Raw genomic sequence first — 23,320 nt, 5'->3', positions numbered from 1 at the left:
TTTCGACCCATTAACCCGCTATCTTGACCCGCTCATATCTCATTCATCCGAGCTCCGTTTTGGGTGATCTTGGTGTCCATGGAAAGCTCTTGGCGAGCCCTACATCTCGGTATTTTTAGATTTCCCATTTTCTTATCCATTTTTCCAGTTCGAGGCAGCAAAGTTCCGTGGGTTTCCGACGGTTTTATCATTTTTCCGGTGAATCCGGCAATCATTTCCTTCGAGTGAGGTATGAAACTTCATCTACTCTTCATAATCTTCAAGTTGTTTTTTATGCCTTGAATTCCATGCTAGAGCGCGTTAGTGTGGACCTCAGGTGAGTGACTTTAATATATGTGATATTGGTGATTACCCTGTTTTCGTAATTGTTATCCTATGTGGATATGACTTGGTTTTATAAATATGTTTTCTATTGAATTGTTATTTTTAATGTTTAGCCATTTATTTAAGTTTATGAAATGAGATTTGACATGTATATATTGAAATATGGTTTGATTGGTTTGATTGACATGTTGTGATGAAATGTGAGGACTAGTGGTAGGGCTGGTTTGGTATTGCTGTGCTTTGAAAAAAAGCTGCTGTGAGAATAAGCGGCTGTGAAATAAATCAGCAGAGTGTTTGGTAAACTTTTTTGTAAAAGTGCTTTTGGAAAAAAAAGCAGTCTGATAGTGGGTCTTTTCATTAAAGGAGCACTGTAGTTCTGTGTGCTTTGAAAAAAAGCCAGTTTTCCAAAGCTACAAATTGCAGCTTCAGCTTTTTCCTTTGATTTCAACTTATTCTTACAGCAGCTTCCAAAATAAGCCATTTTTTTTAAGTTTACCAAACACCAAAAACACTCCCAGCTTTTTTTCATAGGAGCTTTTTTTAAAATCACCTCAACCCCAAACTGGGGCGTAGACCGTTAACCCGTGGTGATGGAGATTTGTTGCTTCGATATGGTTTCATTTCCTGCTTCGTTGATTCGTTCTAAACTTAGTATTTGTGCCTTATATTCCCTTGGTTGAGCTTTTGTAAATTAAGTAACTTGTGCTTATCTCATTTCTTTAAGCTGTTGTACATATGGTTGTTGGCCTTCCGCGATTCCGTTGAGTGATGGTCCGGAATCGTATCCACTCGAATTCCGTTGAGAGATGGTCCAGAATCCTTCCCACTTCGCGATTCCGTTGAGTGATGGTCCGGAATCGTATCCACTCGGATTCCATTGAGGGATGGTCCGGAATCCTTCCTACTTGGCGATTCCGTTGAGTAATGGTCCGGGATCGTATCCACCTCGAGTTTCATTGAGTTGGATTGAGATAGCTTCAAAGATGTAAGTTTCGGCCGAACTTCGTCCCTCTAGCCCTAGTTTTTAATGTACATATGAACGATGGATTTTGAGAATCTTGTGCTTTGAATTAGGAAAGCAGTTGGATGTCTGGGTGACTTCTTCGAAGTTGTTAGTGACTTGATTATAATTTCATAAAGCATGATTCTATACTTGATGTTTATGGATTGTGATCGATGACACTAATTTTACATGCGAGAAACCGATTCATAATTTTGGTTCCGTTAAGTGATCCAGAACCCGATGTGATTTGGATTCCGTTGAGTGGTCCGGAATCCCTACTCTTGCTCATTTCCATAAGTTAGACTTGTACCCTGGATTCGAGTGAATGAGAATTAACCACAATAGATCTTGTGAATATAAATTAGAATTATCAAGTTATTACTTGAAATCCAGGCAGGGAATTATATAGAAGTCCTTCATTAATTTTGTGCATTGAGGTGTGATCTGATTGATATTAACATAATTACATGTTAATATCGTGCCTCCTTGATATCATGGAATGGGTTACTTGAGATGATTGTGGAAGGATGTTGAATATGATTGTTATTAATACGATTAGATCAGTGATCATTCTGAATTGAGAATAATATTATGCTTCATTGGTTCTTTGATATGTTATATACTATGAACTGCGATATTATGTGAAACATAATGATTTATATGATGGATGAAATAGAAACCTTGATTGTCATGCGGGTTGTTATGTAGTTTGAATCGAATAATTCATGTTTGTCAAGTCCAAATGTTTGATTGAGGAATGTTATGCATTTTGGCTTGAACAGACTGTGTTATATGTCGAGTTATAGCGAAGTTGAACTATGAATGGCTTTATCCCTATTGAGGGTACGTAGGCAGTCTAACGAAGAGGTTAGATGCAGCCATAAAGTATACGCAAAATTATTATACATCTGGATCTTGAATTATATTTTGTACATATCCAAAAGGCAGGGTACGTTGAGTTACGAGCATTTAGTGATGTCACGTGTCGATCTTGGACGTATGTCGGGATAGGGGCATGACAACTACAGTTTAGTGGTATTTTTCTTCACTTGTAAGTGAGAGGTCTTAGGTTCGATTATCGCCAAAAGTGAATTTGAACCAAATTATTACTAGCCAATTTTGAGGCTAAACTCACCATTCTCCTTTAGTATAGATAATATTGTTTGCTAAAAAAAATAAAAAAAAGAGAATCCTTACCATCTTGACCGAAAGCGTCATCATTTGCATTGCATCATCAACAAAAGTGATGCTTTTATTACACTAATAGATAAGTCCTTCTGAAACCTAGGATTAGATTTCATGTCGATAAATTCAACTTGACAAGCCTTTGAAACCTTTTCACTTTCAAATTCTCTTGTTAACCTCTATTAGGTGATTACACTTGTAGCCAGAAACGTTCTGTGTATCTCTACCATTTAATGTATAATGTAAAGAACATATTATACTTACCTCAAAAATAAGAGATGAAAAAGATGGATGTTTAACTGTGGAAATTCCTGCAAGGAACGTAGTTGTTCGTCCGTTTAGTGTTGGTGTCAAAACTTGGACAGAGCTTGGATCGGGTTCAACACTTAGTTGATTCGAGTGTTACTTTCTGTCACGGCGCTACAGAATGGCTCCAGAGAAAGATAGAATAGGCATGCAGCTGTTGGAGACCGCAAACAAACAATGTTCGTGTTGTGAAAGTTGCATGCAAATCTAACTTAACCAAATGATTGTGCACGGAATGGGACTTAGACCAAATGATTGTGCAAATCTAACTTAACCAAATGATTGTGTACCGACCTCAAACAACAACAACAACAATTCATGCCTAAAAGGATAAATAGAAAAGTGTTGTAGTCCTATTAGATTAGGAATGTGATTGTGTAAATCCTAGTATCTAGTGATATCTTGGAATATTCTCTAGGGTTAAATATTATCCTATTAGTCCAATACTGTGTTTGTTCCATGCTGGGACTAAGTGGGACTGGACTAGACTGGACTAGCTGTTAGTCCAATACTGTGTTTGTTCCATGCTGGGACTAACATTAATGAGACTAAAGGGGACTAGCATGGACAAAACCCTTCACTAAGAGGTCTTAGCGAGACCCCCCAATAACTATGGGACTAGCTAAGACTATCTTCTCTCGTCCTCGTCATGCTCAACAACCACTTCCGATAGACTCCCCGTCATCTCCGGTCACTTAGATCATAATAAAATATTAATAATTTATATATTAAATAATATAATATTAGAATTTGTTATTATCCAGCTTCTTAGTCCAACACTGCACCAAACGCTTCACTAAGTTAGTCCAGCTTAGTCTAGTTTAAGCCAGTCCAGCTTAGTCCTTGAAGCTAGTCCAGTCCGAGATAGTCCGGCGCAACAAACGCCCTATAAAGGGTAAGGATTTAACCTTCCCTACTACTATAAATAAATGCACAATGGGGTGATACAAAACACACCTCACAAGCAGTGGCGAAGCCAGGATTTGCCGAGGGGAGGGGCGAAATTCAAAAGAGTGCAAGGTTCAATCGAAACGGTTGCCTTCACATTTATAGATAATGTGAGAGTTTAAGATAAATACGCTGGGGTTTTAAAAAGAGGGAAAAATACATACAAGAATAATAAATAAATAAAAGAAAAGAGAAGAGAGAAATGGGTTAACAAACCACAAAAAAATGTGTTGTCATAATTTAATCATTGATTAAGTTGATTCTTTTTTAAACGTTTGATTTGGATTTAATTTGTCAACATAAGTCTAGCGATATACGACTTGTTGGTGATTGAACTATGTAAAAAGTAGTTATGCTCATTTATAAGTGTGTTTACGCTAAAAGCCTAAAAGTGCATTCATTAGTTTATTCAATATCTAAATGCTTCTTCGTGAACGACTTCCTGAAGAATAATCTGACAAAAAGCACTTCGAGAGCTTAGAAAGATGTAAATTTTTATGGCAGATGTAACTAAAAGTGCTCTTTAGCCATTCCAATGGCATTGCCCAACAGGTCCATCCATACATACATGCATAAAAAAAAAGGAAAACTTTGGGGGAGGAAGCCGAGAGGTAATGGGTACAAGACAAGTGGCCCTCCCATCATATTTTAATATTTATTTTTCAAATTAAGCCCAAATGCCCAAACACACCATTTCACTTATTTTAATATTAATTTTTTTTTTTTTCAAGTTTTCCCTTCCCTGCGCAGCCATGAAGGACTGTTGCAGTTGTAGCAATTGTGAGCTGCAATCCGGCGAAACCAGAGGTGCTAGGGGGCAGCAAACCATGATTTCTGGGCATGTTTTCCTGTGAGAGGAGGGGCGTACCCCTCCCGGGCCTTAACAGCTTCCCCGCTGCACGCGCAGCGTTTGTGCAGCTGCAGCAAAAAACATGGCTTCATTTCCGGCGAGAGAAGGGGCGAGTACTCACTCCTGGGCTTCATTTCCGGCGAGGGGAGTGGCGGCCGCCACTCCTCGCCCTCACGTGGCTTCGCCACTACTCACAAGTACAATCTCTCTTTTTCTCTTTACTGTTGCCGCACTCCTCTCTCTGTCCTTTTTATAGTTCAGTAAATTTGGCCTACAACACGTTATCAGCACGCTCATGACGCTGTGCTAAAGAGAGTTTATTCTTCAATCAAGGGAATATTACGTTTTAATCATACTTTTTATGTTTACTTTATTATTTTATTGAATTGATTTACATGCTATTGATTCAATTTAATTTTTTTTTGTTGAATGTGATACAATGCATTTGAGATACAATTCCGACTTTCCGAGAAGGATATTCTACAAAATTCAAAGGCTTTTATTGTTTTTTGACAATTAGGTACGCTTAAAATAAAGGAATATATTTGAAATGACCGTGAAACACGAAAACATTCCCTATATATATATATATTGTATATGTTCATATATTTGTTAATATATATATATATATATATATATATATATATATATATATAGAAGCATAATTTGTGAGTCAAAGAATCTAAATAAAATAGAAGCATAATTTTTTTTTCAATTTTGAAAACCTAAAAAAATCGAAAAAAAAAAGAAGGGAAAATCGCGTTGGAGTCGCGACTTGCAGCCGCGCCCTTTTTGAGCCGTGAGCCATCCTACCAAAAGAGCCAATAGCTCTTGGCCCAGAACCCAGAAACGACGTCGCTCGACGTCGTCTTCAACCGTGGATTCCAGGCTTGCCGCTCCTCCTATTTGATCGCCTAAAGTCAAATGAACGTGGGGCTAGACTGCCACGTCCACTAGCATAAGGAATGGTTCCCATCACCTGGGTCTTAGAAAGTCTAGAAGAAATCCGACTCAGATTTAGAGATCCACCGTGATTTTCATATTGAAAATCTCATCTCCGTCATGAACTTACGGTTCCCATTCGAACATAGGCTCACCCCAGCTAGTTTCCCCGAGAACACCGTCATTCATGGCCGCAGTCGAACGACTCTAGCAATCCCACACCCAGCTTCACTGGGCCTTCTCTCAGGACACCCCAGCCCGTTTTCCAGGCTTGTTGTTCACTTGGCCCAAAACCCAGCTGGGCTTATTTTTCCTTCTTTTCTCTTCGGCCCACTTACATGTAGCAGGGTTGCTAGCCATCATGTTCTGGCCTATTCCTCTCTGCCCATGACATCGCAGCACGCATGCATCTTGCTTTGTAGGTTATTTGGCTAATTTGGGCCTATTTTTTCCATGTGGCATCCAGCCCACATTAAATCACATATGGGCCTAGACAATTTTTTTATTTTGCTTCTACAATCGACCATGTATGGTCCGATCTATTGAATTAATTAAAGTGATCAACAGTCCATTAATCTGACAAGACATCCAAAATTATTGGCCTAAGGCCTACATTTGGGCACTAACAATTCAATATTTTATTTTTTTTCTTTGAACCGCTAACTCCTTTTTCTAGTCCCGAAGCACTCACACTTGAGTTCCTGAAGCAATCCATATCCACTACACTTAGTTTGTATATTGTATTATGTGTTCTTACAAGTACCTTATTTTAACCAGTAGTTTCGAATTTAGTGCCTTTGAAACCCAAAGTTTTCATAAAACAATACACCCATGAAAGATTAATTTTTTCATGTATACCATGTCTTAGAACCTGAATGTTCTAACTTTGATGGTTATGAATATTTTATTTTCTATAGCATCAATCACAATCTTGTTCCCTCTATTTAGTGCATTGTCGAGCCATAACAAGTTCGATTTCACTGATATGGACATTTGTTGACCGAAACCACTTTATGTGGGTACATGACGTGAATCTCCACTTCACTATCAAGAAGCTGAGTAATCACTGAAGCTAACAATGGCATGGAAGAGCTAAATAAGCCTTGGCCTTGATCTTCACTCAAAGACTTATGCTTAAAGCATTACAAATGGAAATACCTCCTGACCAAAGATTCCATGGCTTTTTGGCTCACTCATACAGACTGTATAATCATGAAAGATATTCCCTAAAGCACACCATGATTATGTCCATGAATGAGTACCATTCGGAAGTTTATAAATCTGATCGAATTTTGACTAGAGAATATTTTTCTCGTCCTTCCATGTTTCTAACTTGCTCCTGAAGCAGCAGTGTAGAAAGCGGAAGTTTACCAAATTTTCGGATTTGATTACTATCATAAATGTGATAAAATGGTATAGACTTAGCTTCAGCTGGAGTCTACCGAATGGTAGTGCCCTGTTTCAGCAGGGATGCACCGAATGGCATACTCTACTTTGGCAAAGGTGCACCGAACTATATTGTTCTACTTTGGTAAAGGCCTACCAAACAGCCTACCGAACCCAAATCTTAGTCTGTCTATCTCACAATCCATTTTCAAGTTTGTTTTTACAACATATGGTATAATCAGGGCCTGCCAAGGTGTGGCATCATGCCCGAAGCGTGGTCATTGGCACTTAAGACCTAAAACTTCAATAATAAGGAATAATATTTCTAAACCTTAACCCTGCAGAATCTACTTCTGTCTTGATGGAATAGATCATTGGTTATGCACCTATTCGTGCCTCTACCAATGTGGTTGAGAAGTACCATTTTCATAGTCAATATGTGATACTAATTTTGCTCCACCAAACATCGTTGGAAGAGCAGAATTTTGACATGGATGGCCTTGTTGGCTGAATCCCCTTAGTAACTTTGTGAACATTTTTCTACGTTCTTGGATTCCAGTTTGGTGTTTATTTTGGTCATGGATAATCTTATCAATATTGTCCTCGAATATGAGTTAATTGAATCATGTTTCTTGTATAGGGTTTAGGTACATGTGACCGAATTCATGTGACCAAATTCAATTAAACAAGTTATTAGGGACGAATGTGGGAAATTTAGTTGTTTGGACGAATGCGATACTATGCACATTAACTTTATACCTAAATCACATATCTAGCAACAACTTTAGGTCTATCTAACCTAATCAAGAGCATTGGCATGCTCATTGTTGTATGAATGGTACTACATTACCATTTAAGAGACCTTATATTCTCCCTGTTCCAGACAAACGTCGTTGAGTTTTAAGGATATTCAAGATGACAATGATCATAAATGAAACCAATGAAGAAAATAGCATTATATATCTTTGCACCACCTCAAAAAATGAGTCTGAAGCTTTGCTATGGGGCCAATAGGCTATCTCTCAACTGGGAACACGCCACATGTGGCCGGCCTGGAGCCAGGTGATTCGAGCAATTTACTTGTATTGGCACGACCATTTGGGACACTTAAGTCGAACAAGGATGCTTTAACGCATCTCCTTACCCGAAATAAGGATCTTATGCTTACAAGCACACTTTGCCGAGCTTACTCGTTTGAGAAATTGATTTTCTAAATCATCCTTTGCAAAGATATAAAACAACCCTATTTCCACAGTGGATTCAAGGGCATATATGTGACCTAATCCAACCAAAATGCGGACCATATAAATACTTACGGTTTTGGTTGATGAATCAACAAACTGGTCACATGTTTGTCCACACACATTGCTGCTAAACCTCATGGCCAATTTTAAGGGTTCACCACCCTATTTATCCCATAAAGTCTGGAAGACTGGATAATGCCGGAGAGTTTATATTGACTGTTTTCGATAAAGTATTGCATGTCTTTTAGGTTTATAATTGGACATCGAATTCTCAGGTTCACCCCAAAACAACTTGCACAGTGATCATAAAGCATAATTTTATTGATCGCCCAGACCTTGGTGAACGCACCAAGCTTTCGGCTTCTGCTTATGGCTATGCAATTTTGTATGCGGCTATGTTGATCCGTCTTGAGGCCCATTGCCACCGAACCATTTTGACGTTACAGTTGGTTACTAGGTACGAACCTGACATTTCATATTTACGTATTTGGGTGTGCATTCCATGTGCCAAGTTGTGTCGCCGTAACGTACCAATATGGGTCCTCAAAGAAGGATGTGAATATTTTTTTATTACGATTCTCCTTCATATTAACTCTCTTAGAGCCCTTGCAATCGATCTATTTACCACTCAATTATGGATTGTCACTTCAATGAGATAGTCTTCCCACCGTTAGGAGGAGATAAGAATGTCAACGTTCTTGTAGAATGTCGCGAATTTGCATGGACGTTGCCCACTATGTCTTATCTCGATCCTCATACTGTATAAGTATGATAAGCAAGTGCGATGTATTCTAGCTTTCAGAATGTTGCTCCAGACGTATTCCTCTGATCTAGCTAAAGTGACGAGATCATATACCAGCTGCAAACATGCCTGCAAGGATAGACGTACTTAACGGACGTCGAGTTAACATCCTCAAATAATGTGCAGCCCCTAAATGACAGTTTGGCCGCCTCTGTTGAATGGTCTGGTACACTGACAAATAGCCAATCAATTTGTCTCAACCTGAAACACGACATATCACTCGATTTATAGGATTTTCCATAGAAGAAGAAGGTCATGACACAAAATGAATCCATACTCTATGATTGTCTCAAATCATTTCCATATCATGAGATTAATCCGGATTACTCCCGAGACTTAAAGTTCTTGGTCCAATATACTAGTTTGGATGAGATAATGGAATTGGAATAAGATTATCATCGATGATGTTTTCACTTATATGGTAGTTACCGACATAAATGAAAAGTGACGATATCGAACTGTGTTCCGTTGATTAGTGATAATTAGGTGCAACTTGGGTTGGGCCAATCAAAACACGCCCATGTCCAACCCGACTTTAAACCCGAACAAGTGGGTTTTTTTAATTATAACTTGCCCGAACCCAACTCAATTTCAACTCGTTCATTGATTAGGTTGAGTTGGGTTGATCACTTGCCCGTCCATCCCCAACCCAACATAACCCGACTAACCAAACCCAATCTAACCAGATTGTAACCCATATCAATTAATGCTCATACTACATCCAAGTGTGCCAAGTCCAAAAAGCAACGCCCTTTCTAATATATATTTTTTAATAATAAATTATCCTTTATAATTACTTAAGCTTTTAGGGAATAAGAGGTTTTGATTAGTCAGCCCATATTTGTAGTCTCTAAATCCTAAAACTTTATAGAAGATTGATTTATGAGATTAAAGTAAGCTAGCTTTGATGCTACTTGGCTTAATTTTTTTTAGGAATTCATGGAAACTAAGTTGTTACAAGATTAAACTTAAAAAAGTTGGGCAACCCAAACCCAACCCAAGTAAACCCGAGCTCAAATGAACCCGAATGAAACCCAACTCAAACCCGAGCCCGAATTGTAAAAATTGGGTTAGGATTTGGTTGACCTTCCAACCCGCCCAACCCACCCGAGTTGCACCCCTAGTGACAATGTAGAATTGATTAGACAACTGAAATTACAATCCAAGTTAAATTCCTTACCAAAGTGTGTTTTAGACCTATTGTTCCTACACTGCCCAAGGTAACCCTGCTGTGTTACATGTGGGAAATGAAGTGTACTGAGATGAATGAAATAGTGCAATATGTTGCACGCCTAACAACGTAAGGTTTCTCTCAAACACCCTGTGATTGACTGCAACATTATGAAATGTGGTTAATGTTTCTCCATGGGGATATATATATGGAGATTTACATGTAAGTTCCTGAAGAATTACATGGATTGGTTCAAATAAATTCCAAACCACATAACACCTTTTCAACTTGTTTGAAGCATTTACTTATGGATTATAGCAATCCGTCGGATGTGGTATACTCGTCTAAGTGATTATTTAATCAATTAAGGATATAAAGTATGCCCTTGCGTGTTAAACTATGAATTCTTATTCCGAATTGTTAGAATTACAGTTTATGTCATTGACATGAATCTCACTAAGACTCTAAAAGAGTTTGAGAAAACTATCTCGCACCTGAAGACGAAATTTGAGATAAAGGATCTTCGGAAAACTCATTTATACCTTGACTTGAAGTTCAAGTGTTGTTCTGACGGTACTTTGGTCTACCAGTTGAACTACACCCCGAAGGTGTTACCTTTGAGTATACCTATAATCTTTCATACGCTATATGCAAACGAGACCCTTGAAGAAGTTATGGAATCCAAAGTTCCATATCTGAGTTCAACTTTGCGCTTGTTGTACTTAGCTCATTGCAATTAGACAGGACATCTCCTTCACTGTTGATCTATTGGTAAAGATGCAGCACTGGGCCTACATGCAACCACTTAATTGGTATTAAAGACGTTTTTTCGCTACCCTGAAAGGTAGTATGGATTTGGGCTAATTCCAACGCATCTCGAGCAGATCTAACCCCCCTGATCCTCAAAATGATGCTTGCCTTGTTTGTTATGCTAACGTTGGTTACTTATCAAACCCACACAAGACACATTCCCAAATGGTTATGTCTTTACCATTAGGGATATCGCAATATCTTGGAGGTCCACGATATGACCTTAGTTGTGAAATCTTCGAATCATTTCAAGGCTCACCTCACTTCACTACGCCACACGTGAGACATGGTTAGGAGTTCTTGTTGAGCATATTCAAAGTATTTGTTGTTTTCATCCATCGTTGAGTCCCGACGACGATCCATGAAGAGTATGCCGCATGTATCCACTTGACCAAGACATGATACATTAACGAAGTTAACGCCAAGCAATATTACGTCTACATCACATCAGCAAAGGATCAGAAGATTAAAGTCAAGCAAATCGATCCCAGATAACCTTGCAGATAGCAAAAAGTTGATTTTAGCCCACATGTGATGCATATTTTAGGGAAAATTCAAAAAATTTATATCTTCAAATTAAACCCCATAGTATTCCACATAACCAAACTTCTCATTTTTAACGTGATTAGTTATATTATGATTTTGAGTGAATTTCTCATACCAATTGTGAGTTGATTTTTACAATGTTACATATGCAATTCATGAATCCTTTTTCTTTGAGGCAAAATCATATGTTACATACCATTGATTGAGCCTAAATTGAAAGCTCCCAAAGACAAACAATAACAAACATTCTTACTAACTGCACACTCAGAAGTGATGAATGCATTAATGATGTCTCTTGGAGTGCCCAGGAGCACGACGTTAATCATAATATTAGTGGATCGATGCACGTATGGAACAAGAATTTAATTTTACGGCTTAATTTTTCGTATATTCCACAATTATGAATAAAAGGTACATACAATCCTTGTTACAAAAGGAAACAAAAATAAAGGACATAATATCCTTCCTAAAACATGACTCTAATAATTACAAAATATTTACATTCCTTTTCTCCTAAATATTGACTTATCCCAATACTCCCCCTCAAGTTGGAGCATAGATATTACTCATGCCCAACTTGACATGCGAGTCATCAAACCTCCTACTACACACGACATAGGTAAGAATATCTGCAAGTTATTCCTCTGAGTTCACAAATGGTATTGACACAATCTTCTTCTCCAGCTTTTCTTTGATAAAATGTCTATCAACCTCAACATGCTTAGTCCTGTCATGTTGTACTAGATTCTCAGCAATTTCTCTAGCAGACTTATTATCACAATACAACTTCATTGCCTCTTTCTGTTTAAAACCGAGACTCTAATGTAACTTCCGTAGCCAAAGAATCTCACACGCACCCTTTGCCATACCCCTATACTCGGCTTCAACAGAGGACCGAGATACCACGTTATGCTTCTTGCTCCGCCAAGTAACCAAATTATCTCCAACAAATGTAAAATACCCAGATGTAAACCTTCTATCAGTCACATCACTTGCCCAATCAGCATCAGTAAATCCTTCCCCTGTTACGGATATACCAAGCAGGACCATCCATGTACCACTACTACATGGTGCAGTTAGATTAACACACAACCTAGTTACCCTTATCTCAACCTCTATGATTTACAACGTAATTACCTGCACTATCAATTTCTCATGACCACTAACTAACATGTCACACAAGTACACAAGTTCTATGGGAATACTTCTAATAGGATTCTAGGGTCACATTGTCATAATAATTATCATTCATATCATTCGTATTATCGAGAAGTTAAATACACATATATATCACCATAAGGCATCCCATACATGTAACCGAGGTATATATTACCTGGATAGCTCACTAACCAATATTGGCCCACTAAGCCCTACTTAGTCACTAGTAATACTAATTTTAATATTTAAGATCAATTCGCAACATATTGACCAAAAATCAACTCTATGTCCATAGTGGGGTACACAACCCTATATAATTCGATTTGGAACATCCGCCCATGGATTTCTAATCCATAACTTCCCAAGAATCTGATTAATCTTCTAGAACATTATCCTAAAATTTCTGAACCATTCAACGGTCAGATCTCCGCCAATTGCTAGAATTAGGTGGCGGTCGACAATTAGTTTTACAAACTTAAATATTCAATTAATAAAGATCCGTATGTCAAATTCTTGAACCATCAGTTTCTAATGTCTTCAAATATTACGTGCTATAACACATTAAGGTTTGGCGACAATCCAACTGTAGGATCGTCGATGATTATAATGATCAAGAGGTGGACCCTAACAAAACTATGTTCGAATGATGGAATTTCGTCCATTGGATGTCACATATGGAATCGAGGTATCAAATTTAACCTAGAAGGGTCAAGTGGGTCCTCGGGCCACTCGCTGCCACCACCACACACCTCCGCATGCAGAGGCTGGGCGTCCCAACTAGCCAGAAAATTCACCTAACTTAAAAAATTACCAAATTTTACAAAATTGTAGAACACAACAAGGGGAACAACTTTCCTACCTGGGCCAAAGTCCAATTCGGTCAGGAAACACCTGAAAACCACCTCGATCCACTGGAAACCCTAGAAATTGGTGTTCTCGATTCGACCTCAAAATGAACTCTTATGCATCAGCCACTACTTGGGCTTTGTTCTTAAGGTTAGGGAGAGTATATTGGTGGTGGTAATCGATGGAGTTAACTTTGGAATTGACGGATCACCGCCATGGAACCATCGCACCCATTGGTGAGGTTCTTCATGAGTCTGAGCCCAATTTCATCGATTTTGGGGTGGAATTGGTAAAAGAAGGGTCGTGCAGTATTTCCTAAGTGGTTTCTCTACGTAATTCGCCAAAATTTGGCCTGAGAAAGCATCGGATTCCATGGTTCCCGCCGGGTTGGGTCGCAAAGGGAAACGGGTCGAGGAATCTCATGCTTCTCCTTTCTCTCCCTTCCCCTCATTTGTTTCTTTTCTAATTGGGTAGCACCCCCTCCTTTCCCTCCCTTATCTCTTCCTTCTCCAATCACAGCCACACACGTGGCACATCAGATTTGCTGAGACTTCTAGATTTATGGTCAAATGACCATTTTGCCCTCAATTTCATTTTTTTATAACTCTTTTGTTATAACTCAAAATTATATTGTGTTTGTGCCCATGCGTCCGTGTTGACGAGTATTATCCGAATATGTAAAGAAATCTGGAAAATCATGAAAGGATCAAATACGTTCGTGAAAAATCCTGTTTAATTCAATAGGGGTAATTTCATCCTTTTACTTATCGGAAAAAAAAAAAAACTATACTCCGAAAATACAAACGCATCAAAACTAAGAATGTGAAATATGTAATTTTAAATAGTGAAATCTGGGGACGAGATTTCACGCATCTCCTATTGTTTGTCAAAGTTGTTTGAAAGGAAAGTTTACAAAACTTCATTTTCAATCAGTGTCAACTAGGTCTGTAATCCCTTTTGAAGTTATCCATAATGATTTGTGAGGACCTGCACCATATATATCCATTGATGGGTTTAGGTACTATGTCATTTTTGTCGAATATTGTACAAGGTTTTGCTGGATGTTTACCTTAATCAATAAATCAGACATTTCTTATGTCTTTGCTACATTTTATCAGTTTGTGTGTACTCAATTTTCAGCAAAGATAAAAATCTTGCAGAGTGATGGTGGAAGAGAGTATATAGGAAAAACATTTCAATTTTTTCTCACTTAAAATGGTATTGCTTACCAAAAGTCTCGAATGAGAGACGATACGCTGCTTCTTGGAACTCTACGACATTAGATTGGATCCAAAAATACACAATATCTGGTTGTGGACCTTCTGGTATCGAGGCAGCCTGCCCAATCTGCATTAGAATAGTTGACTAAAATAGAAGAAGTAGAAAACCATCGAACAACAGGAGATGTCAAGACGAGTTATGGTTAGATATTGTAGGGTGCCAACCATTTATCGATAAAGGGGAGGATTAGTGAGATCATTACAATCAGTGCGGGAAAGTGTACCTTTAGAGGCCATAGGGGTGGAAACAGGTTTACAGTCCAAGAGATTGCTGTGTTTGAGAAGATCGAATGTGTACTTGTTTTGAGTAAGATGAACAGAATCAGAGTGCTAAGTAACCTCCACACCAAGAAATAATGTAAATGTCCCAGATCTTTGATATCGAATTTGGCCCCCAATGTTTGAATAAATGAATGTAAAGCCGACGATTAACTACCAGTGAGAACCATGCCGTCCACATAAAGTAGCAAAACCATAATGGTTGAATTATCTTTGTAAACAAACATAGAATTGTCAGCCTGACTTTGAATAAAACCTGTGCGAATAAGGAAGGAATTGAACTTTTGAAACCATGCCTGATGAACTTCCTTGAGGCCATAAATGGCCTTATGAGGTTTACATACATGATTGGGAAGAGTAGGATCAACAAAACCAGGCGATTGCTGCATATAAACTTCTTTAGAAAGATTGCCGTGCAAAAAAGTTGTTTTTAACATCAAGTTGCCTAAAAGGCCAACCAGAAATAATGGCAAAAGAGAGAACAGTTCTAATTGTTGTGGGTTTTACCACTAGGCCAAATCTATCAAAATAATCAACACCAGATTGTTGATGAAAACCTTTGGCAACCAAATGTGTCTTGTATCGCTCAATCGTACCATCAGATCATCGTTTGACTTACCTCATCATTAAATGATTACATTCATAGTTTTTGTCTTATTACGTTTTAGACAAAAACATACAAAGTTACACTAAATTTTAAGTCTTCATTCACTTGAGGCACATAAAAGAACAACTGAACCAGTGCGGCAGTGCCCCAGTCGGTGCATAATCATTTGGTTAAGAAGTCAGACTTACGCACAACTTTCACAAACACTCAAACACAAACAATGCATATTGGGAACCTCCAACAGACGCATGCCTACTCTATCTTTCTCTTGAGTCATCCCATGGCTCCGAGACCATAAGCAACAATGGGAGCAAATATGTGTTGAACCCAGTCCAGACTTGTTCTAAGTTTTGACACCAACACTAAGCATACGAACAACTACATTCCTTGTAGGAATTCCTTCAGAGAAAATTTTCATTGTGACCAGAATACGGATGGTACACCATGTGTTTTTATATAAGTGATGAGAAATTTTACTTTTTAAGTTATTAACTTTTTAACACACATATCTCACAATATGCATAGTGACACGTGGTATACCATCCTGTGTTCTGATCATACTGAAAAATCTCTCCCACAGTTAAACATTTGTCCTTTTCACCCCAGGCAAGTAAAACACGTTCTTTACATTATATTTCGCAGAGCGGATTATAGGGAGGAAAAATAAGGTGGTTGGTAAAAGAGGAAGGAATAGTCTACAAAATCCCTTCAAAGCGGTCAGATTGAGAAAGTGAAATATATCAAATAGTTGTAAGGTTTTGGTATGGATAGGAAATGGTAGAGATACAGAATGTTCTGGCTACATGTGGAATCACCTAATAAAGTAGGTAAACAAGAGAACTTGCAAGTTTGAAAGGGTTCAAAGACTTGTCAAGTTGAATTTATTGACATGAAGTCTTACCCTAGGTTTCAGAAAGACTTAGGTATCAGTGAAATAAAAGCATAACTTTTGTTGACGATGCAATGCTAACGATGACGTTTGGATGAAGATGGTAAGGATTATGTTATCAAGGGAACATGCATGTAGTCCGGTGTATAAAATCTTGATCTACTTTGTTTAGTTTTCTTTAATTTATTGTGAAGAATTTGACAATGGCTATTAGAATTTTTTGAATATCCTTGTGGGTTCATAAATGATTTATATGGTGAAGTACCAGACTCACTACTAGAAATTTGGAAAATTGCCACTGTTCAATCCGTGGCCTTGAAAAGTCAAGATGTGCTGGGTCATTTCAAATGCGACAATACTTTATTGAGAAAACATCTACTTTCTTTTTTCTTTAATACAAGCGACAGTGTAGGAGGGGTCGTTCAAGACCTCAGGCGTGGGAGGGTTCTTAACAAATTGAGTTACATGGTCTCTAACAAGAAAACATCTTATTTAACGATAGCAATCTAAAAGGAAGAAACAATAAAAGAAAAGAAAATACATGACAGTAGAAAATAAAGGGCAAAAGAGGAACCAGCCGCTTGGACCTTGGACCAAAGAACTCAAATGCGACAGTATTCCTGGACTGTAGGGTCAGCCTTACCGTCAAGTACTTCTTTGAAAAATTCTACATGATCCAGTGGCTTGTACAGTCGAGGGTGATCCTCGTCCACGAGTTCGTGTGGTATGCTCACCACGTCTTTCATTAATGTGAATTGCCTAACCGAGAATCTTACCCCATCGTCGTCAACGAAACTTTATGTCTACAAGGTCGTATTTTATCATTGCTCCAAATCTATTTTGAGAAATTTGAATCAAAATATGCATGAGATGGTATAATTATACTTGAAGAGGTTAATATTTCGAGATCGATGTACCTGAAATACATCTCCTTCTAGGTATATAACGGATGACGGCAGTGGATCAAAGACTATCCAGTCACCATCCTTTGTATACATCTCCAGACCACAGACCTGGTTTTGATGAAGTATGGTGGAGAAGCTATTGTCCGTATGAGGGGTTAACCCCACATCCCCAGTTTTCTTGGGATTTTTGTATTTATTGAATCGGAGATGGTAAGAAGTTGATTGAACGTGAGCATCATGATACTTCTCTACACCGTAGTTTTCAAATACTATTCTTGTCACAACTTGATTTAGTTCTTCCATCGCTTTTGCATACTCAAGTGCACCCTCACTGGTCAATAAAGAACATTTTCTAAATGGGTAAGTTACAAGTGAAGTCAATATGTTAAAACATTAATTAATATGCATATAATTTAATGTTCTCTTGATCACCTGATGATAACTAAAAAATGCATATATAATCACCCACCCTTGGATTTGATATCAAGGATGGAGAATAAATAGATTTGCTTCTTAGCCCCAAAAAAATATTTGTTTCTAATGTTTTAATCAAAACCGTTGATTTAAAATCCTACGGTATGTAATATTTTGGTCCATAAACTATACTACTACAGGAAAAAATGTAAATAATGTCTTCAGTTTAAATCTTAAAGACGAGAGTTGTTGATATGTAAAAAATATGCATAAAAATCATATACCAAAAATGGTCGTTTCCATTAAGCCAAAAATAACGAGTGAACTTCTGAATTTCTCCAGAAGTGTCACTAAGCACCCCCAAGGCCTCATGGGCAGGAGTGATAGATAAATATATTTACTTGGAGTGGAAGACAATGAAGCCATGATTTTGTCTTCTCTTCTCTTGGATTCAGAAATAGTATCGCAATACTCTTAATAGGATCGGTATTCAATACGAGAACAAGTAGTACCCGAAAAGAGAGACCAAAATCAACCTTATATGCTGCAACTGCTCTTTATTTGAATTGATAACCGCCTTTAGTTTTCCCTCTAGTATAGAATTAATCTGGTGTAATTCATATAAAAATCATTCTTACATATCAAATATAAGAATATATATGGACTTGAATGGTCAATTAGTACCCTTCCACTTAAATATTTGCACTCTGGTTTCAATGACACTCAAATATAAGTCATTCTTACAACCTAATCATTCAGTTTACAAGAGCCATCACTTTAACATTCTTCTAAAATATATATACATACATACATACATATATATATATAGGCCTTTTAAGGGAAGAGATCCACATTTTAAAAAAAAATGGAGACACCTTGTTGACCGTTAGATTTAGTTTTAATGAAATTTTGTGGTTGAGATTAAATCACAGGCCACAGAATCTCAACCACATAATTTCATTAAAGCCAAATCTAACGGTGAAGTAGGTGTTCTCATTTTTTTTTTTTTTTGAAATATAAGGATCCCTTCCCTTAAAGGCTTTATATATATATATATGTGTGTGTGTGTGTGTGTGTATGTATGTATATATGGACACAATATTGAACATCACTGCCTTGAGATTGCAATATTATATTTCCTTTGTGTGAGAAACGTGGTTTTAAGATTTTAATCTCAACCATTGATATTAAATCCAATAAAATATGACTATGCATATAGGGCCATCAGGTGATCAAAAGAACAGGACTCCTAAGACACAACATACCTCTGGAAACATAATTATGCGTGTTTCAAAAATTGTTGTTAAGACAACAATATCTACAAGATGGAAGAACGTACGAGTCTTGCACCCAATATGTGTTTGTCATTCATGACTAATCCGGCATTCGAAAAGCTTCTCTTCATAGGTACATGTTGAGGCTTTCTCTCGTATTAACGGTTGAATTCACACTGCATCAGGCCCAATGTTGTTGAACTTGATCTTCATCGATCTTTATGCGAGTGATGCAAATGACAGAACTTTGTTGTCGCCCTCGAAGCCATTCTCATGTCCGAAACGCTGGCGGCTTTGAAATTGATGTCAAATTGTAATACTTGTACTTCCAAGTCTCAAATTCCTCTACACTACAATTGGTCATCCATAATAATGCGTCGGTGCAAAAGCCTTTCTCTTGCTACTTTTGTTCTTGAAGAACAAGCCTGCTATGAGCATAGCAAACTACATTACTCAACCGACCCGAGGAACTATCGATCAAGTTGAACTATCGACAATCTATACTAAGCCAACTGCCCCTTCTCCTATATCTGGCTGAGATGGAAAAGCATGGGGTGGACGGAAAAAGGGAAGGAATTTTCTCTTCCTTTCCTGTACGGAGGAAGAGTGGAGGGGTGTGGTGTGGTTGCAGACCCATCACCATTCTACCGCGTAAAAATTGGACAGATTGGAGGAATGAAACAAATTAAATCGCAATACGGTTTGATGCAAGCTCAAATTGTAAACATGGGAACATAAACCTGTATGCAGCACATATGAGAAAATGGCTCTTACGGTCAGAAACGACGGATTATGCAGCAATTCAAGGACTCCCCTCAACAAATCTAATGAGAAAATTGACCAGTACTATCAAGTCTCGACCAATACGAAACTAAGTTGCAATTCTTCTGGGTGCAAACCAAAAGGAAATTCCTAAGCAGTTTCATTTTATATCAACTACAAAGAGAGCATTTTGGTGTTCCTTTCAGCAGATTGGTCCTATAATAATTCATCATCAGGCAGACTATTACCGTTTCTTGTGATCAAAGAAAAGAGAACAATTCAATGTCACCGAAACTATGATTTTTTGTTCAACAGGATCCAAAACCAGTCAGTCCAACTAATACCAATCATGCAATCGAACGAGAAGGAGTTCCTTACCTTTCCTACTTGCATTGAACAGATTAAAACAGGAATCCAACAATATATGTATGTACATATGCCATAGTCAGAAAATTCTGATCAGATGGAAAACATCAAGCAATTACTAAATTAACTCAAAAATTGCAACTAACAAGCCACCAATAGCAAAAGCTTTCCACAATATCGATCCAATCCCTAACTACGACTGATTAAACCAGCAAAGCGAACCCAAGTTTCTAAAGTTACCCAACAATGTAAACAATTTCTACTACGCTACTAAAGGCATAAAAAACCCGACATTTCAATTTTCATCTCGAAGTTTCAACATCTCTATTCCATTCCACAAACTCGCATTGAACAGAGGCAATCAGGAAACAACGATATATGTATATACATAAGCCAAAGTCAGAACCATCTGATCAGATGAGAAACATAAAGCAGTAACTAAACAAGCTCATAAGTGCAAGTAACAACACATCAACCCGAAAAGTTATCCACAATGTAAACCGAAATCCCTAATTCAGGTCCATTAAAACCAGCATTGTAATCCAAATTTCTAAACTTACCCAACATTGTAAGCAATCGTGCTAAAGCCATAGAAAATCGACACTTGAATTCTCACCGCAACAATGTCGAATTGCAATCCACTAAGCACCCCTAAGATTCAATTGCCTAGCAATCTCATAAGAAATGAAAGCATCAACAGCGGCATACTGAATCTGATCATAAGTAAGCCACTGACTGTCCCACCTGCTCATCGTCACCCTCTTCGGCTTCTGCAGCTCCTTCCCCAGCACTGCGCTCGCCAACCGCTTCAACCCGGCGTTCCTCAGGTCCGGAAACCCCAACCTACGCGCGGCGAAACCCCGAAGATCGACCGCATTGGCGACCCGCAGCTCGTAGTCCAAAAGTAGCTTCTCACAATCGCTCTCGATCCCGACGCCGACGAACGTGAAGGCGGGATTGGCGAGGAAGTTGGATAGGGACTGGGGAATCGATTCTGAGTGTATGACCTGGAAGATGAGGCAATTGGGGTCCAAGCAGACGCCGGGAAGCACAGTGCCGGGCGCGATTTGGAGGGAGCCAGCGTAGTTGGGGCCTGTGCAGAGCTGCAGGGTGGCGATCGGGTTGTCAGAGTTGCGGCTGAAGTTAGGGCGCCACTCGACGTCAAGGCCGACGATGCGGTGGTTGGGGTTGGCGAGGGTGACGGTGGAGAGCCAGGATTCCACCATGGCGGGGCTGTTGGTGAGCATGGTGTGGATTCTGTCGCCGTAAAACGTCACGTCGTACTCGTTGTGGGTGTCGTACGGTAGCTCGTAGTCCACTATGCTGATCGCCATCCTCACTGAGTGCAGAGAGAGGAGAGAGAGAGAGAGGAGAAGAAGACCGCCTGTTGACCTCCTCTGGGGATTTGGTTTGGAAAAGTGAAAACCGAAACGCAGCGTTTCATCTCGTCGACAGAAATCCCGCTGGACCCGCATAAAGTTCCGGGTTTTCAATTTTTTCCAACCCGCCTTCGTCTCCGTATTTGAAAAGCAGAGATTAGTTTATGACAAAGTGACAGTTTTGCCCCTGTATTATGCGGTTTATTATATGGCAAGAAAGTTAATTTCACGAGGGTAAAGTGGAGATTTGAAAGTGTTACAGTTATTTATCGAATCCTAGTGGTATTAAACGTGTAACAACTTTGAATTTTTTTTTAAGTGAAACTCGTTTAAATTGCTTTCCCTCTAAGTAATCTCTAGCAGCCTTGATCCGAGAGAGCCGCAGCGGGTAAGTCGGTCCGCAGCGGCTTTTAGTATGTGATCCTAAACCGAAAATAGAAATTGATCAAATAATTGTAATTAAAACATCAAACAACGGATCATGATAGGATCAGTGAATTACAAGACGAGTGCTTTGGCACATGCTTCCATTCCTCAAAACAAAACCAACATTTTGTCTACGAGATGGAAGAATATATGGGTTTCTGCTCCCACGCTTGACATTCGCGGCATACTTCTCCCACACTAATGCTTTTGTCGAGCATGTACTTTCCTTGCGTGATTCTTCAGACATTGAAAAGTTTCGCCTTCACGCGATGACATCAACAGTTCATCTTGTGTCGATGGCTGGATTCGCAAGCTATTCTGCATAATGTTGTGTTGAACTTGATTTTGTGTTGAGATTTATAGTTGCCCGATCGAAAACCTTTTCACATGCAAAACGCTTAAGTTTTTGAAGCTGGGGTCGAATTTTATCACCAATGTTCCGCCCTTGAAGATTTGGCTATAGAAGGATCTCGCAGATATAGCGAAGTTATAAATTTCAACATTAATTCATGCTCCTGAACTGAAGATTAGTATTAAAATTTGGAGAACAACTTACATATATTTTGATTTCATTGGCACAAAATACCACCATGACGGTATACCATGCGATGCAAGTCATTTTCAATTTTAGATCTTATAAACCAATGACCCAAAAGTCATGGGCTAGCTCGAAAGTCTAATTTTCTTTTATTTAGCTATTGTAATTATATTGTAAGTGTTGATAGACTCATTCCATTATCCTATTTCTTCACCTATATTATAATTTCACTCATCTTAAAATGTTATTTTCCCATCCCATATTATTCCTAAAATAACCTTTAATTAATATATATTCAAAGTTTTACACATTTTTTTAATATATCCCTTCCTTAATCGCAGCACCACATTCATGGCGACAGCCGAAGCCCCAGTCCGCCCACTCACCTCTGCTCGCAACCCATCCACCACCACCTCTAAATAATCAAGTATCTTTCTCACCTACCCGCCACCACACTTTCTCCTGATCTCTGCCTCTCTGCCACCCAAACCTGTCCCCATTTTCACGCCATTACCAAATCCTTCTCCAACTTCATAGCCAATCCATAATCCTTACCCTAGACAGCCCCCAAACCCCATCCTCATCTGGATTTTCAATGAATCTCATCCAACCTAAACCCTAGAACCCAACATTTTTTTTGGTGCAAATTGAAGTGGTTATGGTGGTTGATGGTGATGCGG

At 38.6% G+C, this 23,320-nt stretch overlaps 1 protein-coding gene and 1 pseudogene across 1 annotated transcript; both read right to left on the bottom strand.

Annotated features, from left to right (window-relative positions):
- Nucleotides 1-16,914: 16,914 nt before the first annotated feature.
- Nucleotides 16,915-18,668, bottom strand: LOC126590471 (deoxypodophyllotoxin synthase-like; annotated as a pseudogene).
- Nucleotides 18,669-20,596: 1,928 nt separating this feature from the next.
- Nucleotides 20,597-21,750, bottom strand: LOC126590066 (3'-5' exonuclease-like). The gene has a single exon (XM_050255558.1). The coding sequence runs from the start codon at nucleotides 21,629-21,631 to the stop codon at nucleotides 20,939-20,941; it is 693 nt and encodes a 230-aa protein (XP_050111515.1). The 5' UTR covers nucleotides 21,632-21,750; the 3' UTR covers nucleotides 20,597-20,938.
- Between the last annotated feature and the right edge of the window lie 1,570 nt (nucleotides 21,751-23,320).

This window comes from Malus sylvestris, chromosome 11, assembly GCF_916048215.2.
Source record: "Malus sylvestris chromosome 11, drMalSylv7.2, whole genome shotgun sequence".
NCBI lineage: Eukaryota > Viridiplantae > Streptophyta > Magnoliopsida > Rosales > Rosaceae > Malus > Malus sylvestris.
Note: the sequence above shows the minus strand (reverse complement) of the source record. Positions and strands in the feature narration are given on the sequence as shown.

Bases quoted from the DNA above. Each gene is read 5' to 3' on its own strand.
- LOC126590066 (XM_050255558.1), bottom strand. From the start codon at position 21,631: ATGGCGATCAGCATAGTGGACTACGAGCTACCGTACGACACCCACAAC.